This window comes from Falco naumanni, chromosome 3 (genome assembly GCF_017639655.2).
Source record: "Falco naumanni isolate bFalNau1 chromosome 3, bFalNau1.pat, whole genome shotgun sequence".
In the NCBI taxonomy this organism is placed as follows: domain Eukaryota; kingdom Metazoa; phylum Chordata; class Aves; order Falconiformes; family Falconidae; genus Falco; species Falco naumanni.
Window position 1 is genome coordinate 2,189,631 of NC_054056.1, and position 13,129 is coordinate 2,202,759.

At 42.4% G+C, this 13,129-nt stretch overlaps 1 protein-coding gene across 2 annotated transcripts in view; it reads right to left on the reverse strand.

Annotated features, from left to right (window-relative positions):
- RLF (RLF zinc finger) overlaps positions 1-12,822 on the reverse strand; it is a 41,313-nt gene extending 28,491 nt beyond the window's left edge. For both annotated transcript variants that reach the window (XM_040585660.1, XM_040585659.1), the window contains exons 1-2: positions 12,631-12,822; positions 7,164-7,318 (exon numbers count right to left, since the gene is read on the reverse strand). In XM_040585660.1, the coding sequence (XP_040441594.1) occupies positions 7,164-7,318; positions 12,631-12,783 (308 nt within the window). In that variant the 5' untranslated portion in view covers positions 12,784-12,822. The remainder of the gene's footprint in view (positions 1-7,163; positions 7,319-12,630) is intronic.
- Between the last annotated feature and the right edge of the window lie 307 nt (positions 12,823-13,129).

Genomic DNA, 13,129 nt, shown 5'->3' on the forward strand with positions numbered 1-13,129 from the left:
CTGTGAAATATCTAGTTCATTAACTCAGGGAACTGCTGAATTTGTGTAGCTCAGTTATCTGCACAACACAGGTGGAGAACATTCCCTTATTTCTTCACTAAGCCAAACTCCTGCTTAAAAACAGGACACTAGTCACCGACCAGTCCTGATTTATTATACCCAGGAAAGTTTGTTACATCTCATTTTCAACTGTGTCAACGGTTAATGTTAGTATCAGTCAGCCCCATCACAATGGCATGTGAACTTCTGCTGTGTATCTGCTTTTCCAAATAAAAATTCAGGAAAGCAAGAAGGGTTCAGAAAGATTTAATATTTCTGAAACATCTAGCAAATTTGAGACCTATAAATCCCATACATAATTTCAGGCTCCAAGAACAGACAGGGGGAAAAGCAAGACCTACTTGATATTCCCTCATTTAGATCACCAGGTCAATGCTATTCCTTTTCAGAAACAAAAAGGAAACGACTGTATGTATTTAGCACATCCATGTCTTTTCAGGGAAAAGTCCTGGAGAAGAAGAATCACTGTTTTCTAGGAGATAAAGCACTGGCAGGACTACTGCCTGTATTTTTCTCAAAAAGGGCTATCTAAACTTGTATGGGACACGTGGATTACCTAAACCCCAACTACTGCACAGAATAATTTGACCTGATCAAATGAAATGTGTTAACTATGACACTGTCTAGAGATTCACAAAATCTACACGCAGCAAAAATGTCTCAAATCGTAACAGGTCTAAGACTCCACCTATAATACATGCACTGAGTAACTGCTATAAGCTACACCTACATTATTAGTTCCAACTCATGCTATTTTTTCTTCAAAACCTCCACTCTCAAACGTTAAACAGAAGAATGACAGGATGACACGTTCCGTCTTACCATAGACAGAAGAGCTGAGCTTGGGGAAGGGGACAAGGAAGAGATGACCATAAAGCAAACACAAGTTTCAAAACTGCCTAGTACCCAAAATGAATGATTTTCCCCTTTACTCCTGACTTCTGAGAAATACATTGAACAGTTGCCTCCAAAATGCTATGGCTAATCAGTTTTTAGCCAGATTCAACATAAACAAAATCAAATGGACAAATACTTAGTTAACATCTGGCCAACCTTTTAATATTTCATTTAATATTGGGCCTTCACTGCCCAATCCTGTTCCTTTAAATAGAGGTTTATATAGAGCAAAAGCTCTAAACACTCCTACTAGGCAGAGAACAGGATAGCCTTCATCACTGTCATTCAGTAATTATTCACATCACCTGGCACTGGAATTTCACTCATTACTATACGTATTACTATACGTAACAGGATTGCCAGATACTCCAATTGTCATAGGTCTTGATTTTATATAATAACCAGGACTTACTCTTCCCTTTTCCTGAATTTACAATTTAATTCACCAGTTCAGATGTCTACACCCAGGAGGTTGCTACTGGACTATCAAAAACAACTTTACAAGGTCTCATAGCAGCTGAACTCTATTTTAACATAAGAAGAAAAAAACAAACAAAAACCCCAGCACCCTAACAAGACAAAAACACCCACAAAAAAAACCCTAGGTATGTGTCCAATTTTCATGCATGTCACACAGACTCTTTTCATCAAATGAAAATTTGCAAACGTCACGGTCTATGTGCTTTTGAAAAGTCTTTTGATGTACACCTCAGACAAAGTCAACCAATTCTATCTACTTCCACCTTTAATTCCTGGAAATACTTTTTCGTATGTATGATATTGGTTATATAAAACATCAGGTTTAAACAAAATGGCAAAGCAAGATTTTAAAAATAATTTTCCTGTACTTAATCCTTAAGGTGCTACTTGGACTGTGAAAAAAAAAATATCTGAAATTAGACTTTGAAAGCATTGTCTTCATAGACTGTTATCTCACTCTGTATAGACAAGAGGGCTGAATTTATGCCTCAAGAGTTATAGTCTGCTGTAGTAACATAGCACTGAGCTGAACCAAGAGCCAAAAATTATTTTGTTGTGAGTTCTTAAGTCTTCCTCAGGACCCCAACACCAAGCACTCCAGTTTGGAAACCGCTCCAGAAGAAATCTGGAGCTCCAATTGTATAGCCAGCATGTAAAACAATGTACAGCTCAACTGCAAAAGTAACATCCAGGATATTCCAATTAAGTTTTCCTAGGTAGAAAAATAAGTAGAATTCCAAGTCAATTGCATACGTTTTTGTTGTAAGAACTGACTCAAATGCACAGCTGCATAAAGCCTAGCCAGCCTTCCCTACTGGCAAGGGGGAAGAAATGCCCATTTAGCTTAATTCTTCCCTTTGCTTCTTATTATACAATACCTCAAAACACAACTATAGCCCTGAAAGCCCATTTCCTCCTTTACTATAATGCAACTAAACAGAATTTAGGTATCAAGGCAAAGACCACAAATCAAAATACCAGCATCACTTAACTAAGTCAAGCCTTTTTAGCCCACTCTACCAATACCACCACAATACCTACCTATACAAACTTAATTCCAAACTTAAATCACAATTTTTGCAAATAAAACATAATGGGTGCTTGAATGCTTCCATTATTAAAATAATTTCTCAGGCACTCAACTTCAAAATACCTTTCAGGAGGAGGTCTCCTAGACTTAAATTTCTTAATTTTGGGAGGAATAACTCTAGGCAAAAATCAACACATTATCTGCATACAATTACTCTGTAATAATTTTATACCTCATTCACCATTATTTTTAGACAGAGATTTTAAAAAGTAAGTTTGAAAAGCTTTCAGGATTGTGTTCATCTTTAGATTGCACTAGAAAACTTTTCTCATCCTAAGCTTCTTAAGCGTTAAAAAGATGACTATACATTGGATGATCAACAGGAATTATCCTGCATTTGTTAAGTTAAGTCCTAATGACAGAGTGGTAAATGCAAGTTAGTACATCAAAAGACAAGTTTATTAGGTTGAGAAATTTTTAGAGACAGAGCAAGCAAACCATCCCATGTGCTCCCTCACAGAGGCGTTATGGAAAGGAAGTACATTCTTCCTGGAAGCAACGTGTTACATTCAGTAAGTACAACTAGTAGGCAAGATACAGCTCAAGAAGTCTGAGGTAGACTGGTCTTATCAGTTGAATCCAGTTTTGCTAATTAGACCAGATGACATTCAGATCTTTCCCGATTTTTTTTTAAATTGAAAAAGCGTATAAACACCTTCTCAAAGATGCAGAAATGGTAAACTCCCTTTCAGACCAATGCCATCGCAGAAAAAAGTAGAAAGGTGCCAAATATTAGCTACTGGCAAACACTATGTGAACTAGGAGCAATTTTTTCTACTTTTTAAAAATCTAACCTATTAATTTTAGGGCCATATAAACCATTTTTAGACAGAAGTAAAATTTTCATATTGATGGTAACATGAATGGCACCTTCCTCCTCACACAGTACAGAATCACAAAATGGTTTGGGTTGGAAGGGACCTTACATACCACGAGTTCCAACCCCCTGGCCCTGGGCAGGGACCCCTCTCACCAGCCCAGGCTGCTCCGTGCCCCGTCCAGCCTGGCCTGGGACACTGCCAGGGATGGGGCATCCACAGCTGCTCTGGGCAGCCTGTGCCAGTGCCTCGTCACCCTCACAGTTAAGAATTTCATCCTAAGATAAATCTGCCTTCTTTTAGTTTAAAACCATTACCCTTTGTCCTATCGCTACAGGCCCTACCAAAAAGTCTGTCTCCACCTTTCTCATAACCCCCCTTCAGGCGCTGGCAGCTGCTGTAAGGTCTCCCCGGAGCCTTCTCTTCTCCAGGCTGAACCCCAACTCTCTCAGCCTGTCTCCATAGAGGAGGTGCCCCAACGCTCTGAATCGTCTTTGTGGCCCTGCTCCAGACTTGCTCCAACAGGTCCATGTCCTTCTTGCGTCGGGGGCTCCAGAGCTGAATGCAGTATTCTAGGTGGGGTCTCACGAGAGCAGAGTAGAGGGGGAGAATCACCTCCTTTGACCGGCTGGCCATGCTCCTTTTGACGCAGCCCAGGACACGGTTGGCTTTCTGGGCTGCAAGCACACATTGCCGGGTCATGTCGAGCTTTTCATCCACCAGCACCCCTGAGTCCTTCCCCTCAAGGCTGCTCTCAACCCATTCTCCACCCAGCCTGTACATGTGCTTGGGATTGCCCAGACCCATGTGCAAGAGCTTGCCCTTGGCCTTGTTGAACCTCAGGAGGTTTGCACAGTCCCACCTTTCAAGCCTGTCAAGGCGCTCTGGATGGCATTCCTTCCCTTCAGTGTGCTGACCACACCACTCAGCTCGGTGTCACCAGCGAACTTGCTGAGGGTGCACTCGATCCCACTGTCCATGTTGCCAAGACAGACACTGAGCAGCACTGGTCCCACTATGGACCCCTGAGGGACACCACTTGTCACCAGTCTCCACTTGGACCTGAGCCATTGATCACAGTTCTTTGAGTGTGACCACCCAGCTAATCTCTTCCTTATCCACCAAGTGGTCCGCCCGTCAAATCCATGTCCCTCCAGTTTAGTGAGAAGGATGTTGTGTGGACAGTGTCAAAAGCTTTGCACAAGTCCAGGTAGGTGACATCAGTATCCTCAGAAAAAAAACACTCAGAGAAGCTCAAGTCAACAATCAGCTTCAAAAGCTTCCTAAGATTCACAAGGATGGCCGGCTAGCTAAATCTCAGTGAAAGACATCTTTGATAAGTTTATTAGACACCTAATTCTTTACTAATTATTCAGTAGAGGCAACACCTTTGGCATAGTAATACTGGGGGGGTGAGGGGAACGTGTTGTGCTTTGTGGCTGTGGAAACAAGCAGTCTTGAGCTCTACATGACCAAAGCAGGTATGTCCCTTCATGGCCATGGCCAAGAAGAGCACTCCTGTTCCCCCACAATCATTTGCCAAATCTGGAAACTAAGAGAGCAACCACTCCAAGCTTTCCTTTTATTTCCTAAGGTTACAGACAGGGGACAAAAAAAGTCTCACACTGCATCAGCATCGTGCTTCCTATGGGGGAGCACTGTCTAAGTCATGTCAGATTTACTGTGGACACATGACTGAACTGGTCAGGTGGTAGAGAAAGCCACAGTACACTGATTTTTGTTGTTACTGGTTCACCTTGCTGAGAAGGATATCAGGAGGAGGATCTGGGATGGATGTTGGCAGGGAAGGAGAATTTCAATAAGTAGAACTCTTTTGCTTTAAAAGAGGAAGCTTGCTCGTTTCATTTCTCATCAGGGTTCAAATCAGAGAATACATAGCATGTATGACAGCTGTGCGTAACCCAACAGCCTCCCCAAAAATCACAGTTACATGAGAACAGTGCACTGTCATGTCCCTAACCAGGTAACAGTCTTCCTCCTCCATGGAACTTAATTTAGTCTTTGGTTCCCTGCTCCTAACTTCTCTCTCCCTCCCTCGGAAAACCATATGTAAAAGAAAAACACGGGACAGCTGAACCAGGTATGCCATTTCCCTCAACCTACCCATGACCTTACTTGTTATCTTTCTCATTCTTTAGATTCCTCTCAAAGGTAATCATAACAAGAATAGGGGAGATTCCAGAAAGTCAGCCTCTCTGCTGTCCTCCACCACATAGTTTTCTGGATATAAGCAACAGCAAACAAACTCCTCACACTGCAAGATGGAACAAACCATACTAGCAGAAGCAAAATATTTTGATTTTTCTCAACAAGAGAAAAGAATTTTGATAAGCAATTTTGACACAGAACTGGGATTCCCACCCTGAAGTATGTAACAGTGGCAAAAAAAAATACAGAAAGTACTCCAGTTATGGGTGACCTGCATACAGAGACAGTGAAAGACAAACTTCAAGCGACATGAGTAGGGAACTGCAGAATACACAAGCTAATTAATGATAATATGACGAAGATGAGAATACTCTTATCCATAAATGGACAGTCCACAAAACCAATTAAGATATTTTGCCAGAAATATATGTATTATGTACCAGGTAAGCGATTTAGCAGTTTAAGTCTTCAGTTTCTATATTAAGATGACAAACTTTTCCCGATTTTACACATTTTCCCTTCTTGACAGAAGGCTTAAAAAATTACTCCTAATTCACAGGCTTCTCATAACTAAAAAAAAAATAAATTCAAGGCATCATATGGAGATACCCGTTTCTGAACTGTTGATCAAATGCTTTGTTTTTTTGTAATGTATGAACTCGCAATATAAATCAAGGAGTCCACTGCAAACCCTTCTCAAAAAGAACACCCAACTTCAGACCACAAAGCAAGCAAGCAACTGGTAACAAATTAAGAATCGCCCATTGAAAACCTGTCAGAGAATTACTTTTATTCTATGGTAATCTTTATATTCAAAGAAACTAGAAACTTCACCCTCCCCCCTCGAATGAAACCTTACCAGCAAGGAGTGACCAGCACATCAAGTTATCCTTCTCAGGCTAAGGGTAGTAACTGATAAAACTCCAATGTACGTGAAAGCCCTCAGGTTACCTCTTCAATTACAAATAGCTGTTTGCATTTAAAGCAGACTTTGAGGAACTATGAGTTATTCCAAATTAGCTGAGACTGTAACAGTTCTACCTCTTATCTGAAGAACTGCTGCATTTTAAGTCACATCTGCCAACACCTGTTAAAGATTTCAGGTTTAATTACCCTTTGTTTTGCTATTGTGTAGCAACAGCCCACATGCACAATATATTACCATAAATACAAAATAACTCAGCCTTTTCAGAACGGGACAAGCTCAGAAGTACCCTGCATTACAGGTGAGAGGACACATGAAAGCAGCAACTGCACAGCAAGTGATACAGGTTTATTAATCCATGGACGAAGGTCTAATATTAAAGCTTCTGTTTAACAAGGACCACACTAGGCTTTTTCTACAGAAAATAATTTTCAGAATGTTTAAGAAAGAACATAACTTTCCTAATAACTGCACAATTATCCAAATACAGAAGAACAAACCCTTACAACTTGTTCACATTTAATTAACAAAATGCTCAAGTACATTTTTGTGGTATAATTAAAAAAGTACTAGAGACATTTACTAGACAATAAATTGTAAATACAGTTGTCAAATTACGCATTACACTATTTCAACAACTTTCCCTTCCATTTATAAAGCACATTTTGGTTCGTGTTTGTTTGTTTGTTTTTTTTTAATTATAATGTACCAACTTAAAACTTACAGCACTAGCCTGCCAAGTACCAAAAGAACATCTTCACATTCTGTAGTCAAGTAAGGTCGTGCATTAGCAAAGCTTTGGATGGAGATTCGATATACTTCCAAAAAAGGTAAAATATGTTCCGATGCACCCCGACTGCCAGCATACTGAAGTAGCGTCTGAAAGAAAATGAGTTACCATTAGAAGTTCTCATAACACACTTTTATCTAAAAAACCAAATATCAATATAAAATATCAAGCATATACAGTAGAATGTTTCTGGAAGTGATAAGTTTTTGCTCAGAAGGAAATTTAAAAGTAGTAGCTTTTCTCCTCAATAGCAGTTGTCCCTTTTATTAAAAAATATTTTCATTTATTGTTTTGATAAAATCATCAGAATTTCTACTGGGGAGCAAGCTAGATGGAATCAATAGAAATGTGAACTGTTAAGTTACAAACTCAGGGAGATCCACACTCCGCTTCTTTTGCACAACTGCCATGGAGACAGAACCACATACATAACGCTGGAATCTTTATTACTAGTGAGAATGCAGAAAAATAAGCAAGAAGTTCAATATTAGGAGCATAATTCCAGCTGTAATATTTTAAAGATACATGCACTACCTGTACAGCAAACATGAAGCAATTAGGAGGGGATAAAAAACCCAGATCAGATCGTTATAGATTCATTTTTCAAATGCAAAATTACCCTAAACTTTGCTACCTTGACCACAGCAATCCCACATTACCCAGGCACAGTACTGAAGCAGCAGTGTAAAACCTAGCCAGCTTTAAAAGAAATCCAAGTTTCAAAAATCAGCACAGGGACAACAGCAGTATCTCTCAACCTTTTTAAAACTTCACTACGCTCCCATGTTCTTTTCCTACAGGTCATAAAGTAATATTGAGAGCAAGCAGGGCACTTAGCTCTACTGACAGCTCTAACATCCCCTCTCTGTATGCACACCCGCGAGCTCCAGACCAGTTATGCCTGTGTTCTCACAAGTTACAATCCCTCTCTCATGCTGCACCCTCCTAGACCAAACCAGGTACCAATCTTTATTAAGGGCAGCTGTGAAAAAAAAAAAAACAATGAAAAAGGCTGTACTCTGTGGAACCCTTAAGGCCAAGGCTGTATGAAAAAAAAAACCTTCAGTGCCCTACCTTATAACTCAATACAAGCCAATTTGTTCTAAGAGGATCATCAGGTCACATCAGGCTTCAAATTATTTCGAGTTGGGACTCTTGACACAACCAATTTATTTTAACAGCTTAAACACATGATCATATCAGATTATGACTGGGAGGACGCTACTGAACAGACCCTACAAAGAGCTTACTAAAAATCAAGTGTAGTCATTATAATGGCCATTAACTTCTGAGATGAAGCCTAACTTCCAACACACCAATAAGTAAGCGGCCAGATACATGCTATTTAGTGTACTATCTGGTGTTATGTCAGTGTTCTAACTGTACAATACAACTCCTAGGGTAAAAGAAAACCAACAAAACAACAAACAGACATCTACTAGTCTGGCACAACCACCTGTGATATTTAAGGAAAAAAAAACAACAAACAAACAAACGAAAACCAACCATCCAAGAATCAATAAAAATCAAGAACATTTTGTAGATTATTCTCCTAGAACTCAGTAATATTAACTCCTGGGTGAATGAAAGTTACAAACTCTCAAAAAAAAGACACAATATTATTAGTTATGAAGACATAAGGAGGGTAGAGAAAGGGAAGAGTGGAAGTTTACAGAAATCATCCTTAAATGTCATTATCAGAAGCAACGACTGGCTAGTAACTAACCAGTCTAAGTGCTTCTCTAACAGATTAATGAAGAATTTGATAATGTATACTCAAATTATATATGGCATTAGAAACATTAAGTGACATTTAAAGGCTGTCAAGCCTAGAGATAATCAATTGATTGCTACCATAAAGTCATCTGCTTAGTAAACCCAGCAGTAATGCTGCTGTTATAGTGAGTATGGAAATAGATCAAACATACAAATCCCTGCACTTTTCTTAAAAATACGTCCCTTAAAACCAATCTACTTAAAAAGCGAAATTTAGTGCTCAATTATTTTCACAGACACTTAGATCATTAACTATCTGGTCTCTGTAAACCATAAAACATGGTAAAATATTTCCTAAGATTAAACAAAATTACTAGAATACTCTGCATCCTTGCCCAAGTGCAATCCTAGTGTTGAGATAGAAGTCTTACAGCTAATATTAGCAATTTGTTGAGGAGTCATTTATCAGAAACTTCTCCCCAAATAGATGAACAATGATGCTTTCTGCACATAAGGCAGATTCAAGGCAAGAGACTTATTAATAGCTTGAAGTTCAAAGATACATAGCTCTGAACATTATGCTATTAGTATTAGCGCACTGACAAATAAGCAAAATGCAGTAACTGTATGAGAGTCTCTTAAAGCCCTTGTGCTAGTTCACAAGCAATGTAAGTAGAAGTTTTATTAGTTCACTACAGACTTTTCCTGGCAGTCTATACACAAGATTAAAATTAGACAATTTTTAACTTGTTAAAAATATATAGTCTACATGCTTAACCAATAGCCAAGTAACAACTTTCTAAGCAATTGTTACCTTACCATCTAATTACCTGAAGAGAGTATTCAAACATTTTAAGTCTGGTTAACACACATCCACTTATACTTCATCCGACCCTCCTTCCTTTGACTACAATAACATATCTAATTGGAAAGTGTGTGAGAAGAGCAGAGGCTACACACATCCACCTACTGTGTAACCTACAGACCAGCCTAGGTCCTCAACACTGCACGATGCTCATGTTCTGCAATTCTGGGATACCTGCTTAGCTGCATTTCTTCTGAAGCATCAGGGGTTTTATCTCAGAACATGTGAAAGTTGTAATAATGGGTCAGGCAACTTGAAGCCTCTAAGAGAAAACTTCCACCTCTTCTTAAAGATACCTGATGGCAACTGACAGTCCTCAACTGTGCCACTTTCAGTCATTTCAGAAAGCCAACAGGTGCTGGGTATTTGGCAGGTGGAATGCTTTGATGTCCTACCACCTCTGCTTCACCGATAACTGTTCTTTGTATTTACGACAGCACAACATCAAACACACACACTGTTCATTCTAGTTGGCCTTTCGGGTACATACTGAGCTCTCAAACAGACATGCTTCTCCTAAGGTGAACATGCAAAGCATTCACAGTTGTACAATATAAAGTTGCAAGGTCGACCCACCATTTAGGCTTTATGGGTTTCTTTGTGTTACCCTGGACACCAATCTTACTCCCTGGCTCAAAAATAGGGATCTTCATGGAAACCATGTTACCCAGCATCACAGGAAGAGCTACTGGAGAGCTGCATGTGACAGCACAAGCTTACATGTGGTAAAACACAGCAGGCAGACAGCTCAAAGCACCGGAAAGCTGCTGATTTGGTTGTTTGTTGTGTTCCAACAGCCTCAGTAACTTCCACAGCAAAACGGAGCACCTTTTCAAGACCATGCCATAGACATACACACAGGATGGCAAATCCATTGCTGCCCTAAAACATTTCAGCTACCCTCATCACAACAACTTCCCAAGATTGTATTTAGGCCCAGTTAAATTCAGCTTCATTCTAGGCATTTTCTGCTGTAGCTTAATAACGTTTATGACAACATACCAGTGGTAGCCTCCAAGTTGTTAATACAAAGTAAGTTGAGCTCCTTAAATGGCACTTTGGGACAGACCTTAAGTTATTTTTAAGTTTTACTACTGAAACTCTGTGCAACATTCACAAACATCCCGTCAGAAGGGGAAACCGAGATGTCAAATTACATCCTCACCAGTGTTTTGACTGCACAGTGACATCACAAATTCATACTCCATTGAGGTTGCCACATGACCGAATAGCAACTTCATGCTTTCCTCTGAATCTCTTGGTGTACAGTCATGACAATCAGCATGTCCCAATCTGACGGTAACCCAAGATAATTTTTTTTTTTTTAATCTGTACTATCTATCACAGTGTTCTAAAACAAGACTACCATTCCATAACAGCACAGAGATCTAAGAAGGTCTAAGTTTTTGTGGGACAGGGTTTGGAGGTTTGATTTTTTGGTTTGTTTTGGGGGTTTTTTTGTTTTAACTGTCTTCCATCAAACTCCATTGACCAAGCAACCGCTAAAGCTTTATCTGTACCAAACTAATCTAGATGACTCGATATCTATATATACTGATCATCTACCTCTACTAAGTCTTAGCTGAATATTTGTTTCAATGTTCTGATGCAGTGAATGCCACTGGAAACAATTCTAGCAAAACCTGAAAAACTGAGAAAATCACATACATTACACTAGGCTTCATGTAAATGCAAGGTTGCAGATCTTACAAGTGTGCTTAACTTGGGACACACACAGCAGTATGCAGCAGCATCCTGCAGTTTGAGAAACAAGAGTTTGGAAACCTAACAAATTAACTCCTTCTGTTGTTTTGGTAAGTGACGAGCTAAACATCCTCCCAGAATGGTATAGCGAAGTACACAACCTATGAATGTAAAATGGAAGACTGTGAAGGGTAACACCTCGTATCTATCATGCACCAGTAGGAGCTTTTTTTGTCTCAGTACCAGATTTTGCCATTTACCAAAAACCATGGTTGTATCTCCTAAGGTGTGGTTAAACTAGCTTGTGAAATGGATTTTTTTTTTTCCATTTAATTTAGAAACCACAATCTCTTCCGAGTCAACATGGAAGACTCTCCAACAGAGAAACCTAGCAACAATTATCCAGCCTTAGAGCTCACAATAAATGGTGCTGTGGGGGAAGCCAAAACTAATAAACCCATCAAAGAGTTTATTTACAAATAAGATATCTCCATCACTGTGGCTTTAATCAAGTTCAGCTCTTCTTCTGGAAGTCAGCAGTTCAATTCAGGAATCGCTGATCCTCAGCCTGAGTTACATTAAGCGAGTATTCAGGAAAGCTCACTGACCAGAGCAGCTCACTCCGTGGGGTAAGTGAGCTGCGGGCCTCTGCAAACCAGCACGCATCGCTTATTCCCCGGCACATCTCAGTCACGGCAGGACACACAGTTCTGATCCCGAGACAAATAAAGGACAGGAAGGCTGAGGTCTAGGAACCGAGCCAAGGCCGCACTGAGAAAACGCGGAACGCGGCGCAGCCCGCCTGCCCCAGAGCTGCTCCCGCGGGCCACCGGCAGCCCAAGGCGCTGGCAGAGCCCGGCGGCGAGCGGCTGGCCCGGCCGCGGGGGTGTCCCTCCCGCAGGCCGCGCACGTCCGCGCCCAGCAGCGGCCCAGGCCGCACCGCCCGTCCCCCCGCCGCGGCAGCGCCGGAGGAGCCGGCAGCGCCCCCGGAACGGCCCCGCGCCGCCCGCAGCGCCGGGCGCGCCCCACGGCGGGAGAGGCCCGCCCCAGCCCCGGCCCCGAGCGCTCCGCCCGGCCTACGGCCCGCACCGCGGCCCGCCGCCACCCGTCGCCTACCTGGCAGAAGCCCCGGCAGTAGGCCCGGGACGAGGCCTCCGACACCTCCTGCTCGCGCAGCTCCGTCTGCAGCTGCCAGAGGCGGGCTCGGAGCGCCGCCACCAGCCGCTGCATCTCGGGCCGCGGAGCCGCCTCGGCCTCAGCGTCCGCCATCTGCGCCCGACCCCACTGCGCGTAGGCAAGGATCACGTGACTCGCAGCCACTGACCTCATCGTCCTGGGACGCCGTCACGTGACGCACTCGTGACACAGCGCGCGTGTCGCAGCCCACGCGACCCGCCGTCGGGGGCGGCGAGCGGGCGTTTCCCGGCGACTGGCGTCACGTGGCGGGAGCCCGCCACCCGCGTGCGCGTCTCTGCGGGGGGAGCGGGCGCGCGGGGCTGCCCCGCCCCCCGCCGCGCGCCCCGCCCGCCTCAGCGCCGCCCTGCGCGGGAAGCGGCGGCGGCTCCGCCTGTGGGTTGAGCCCGGCGCTCCGCCCGGCCTGGCGCGGGGTCCCGCG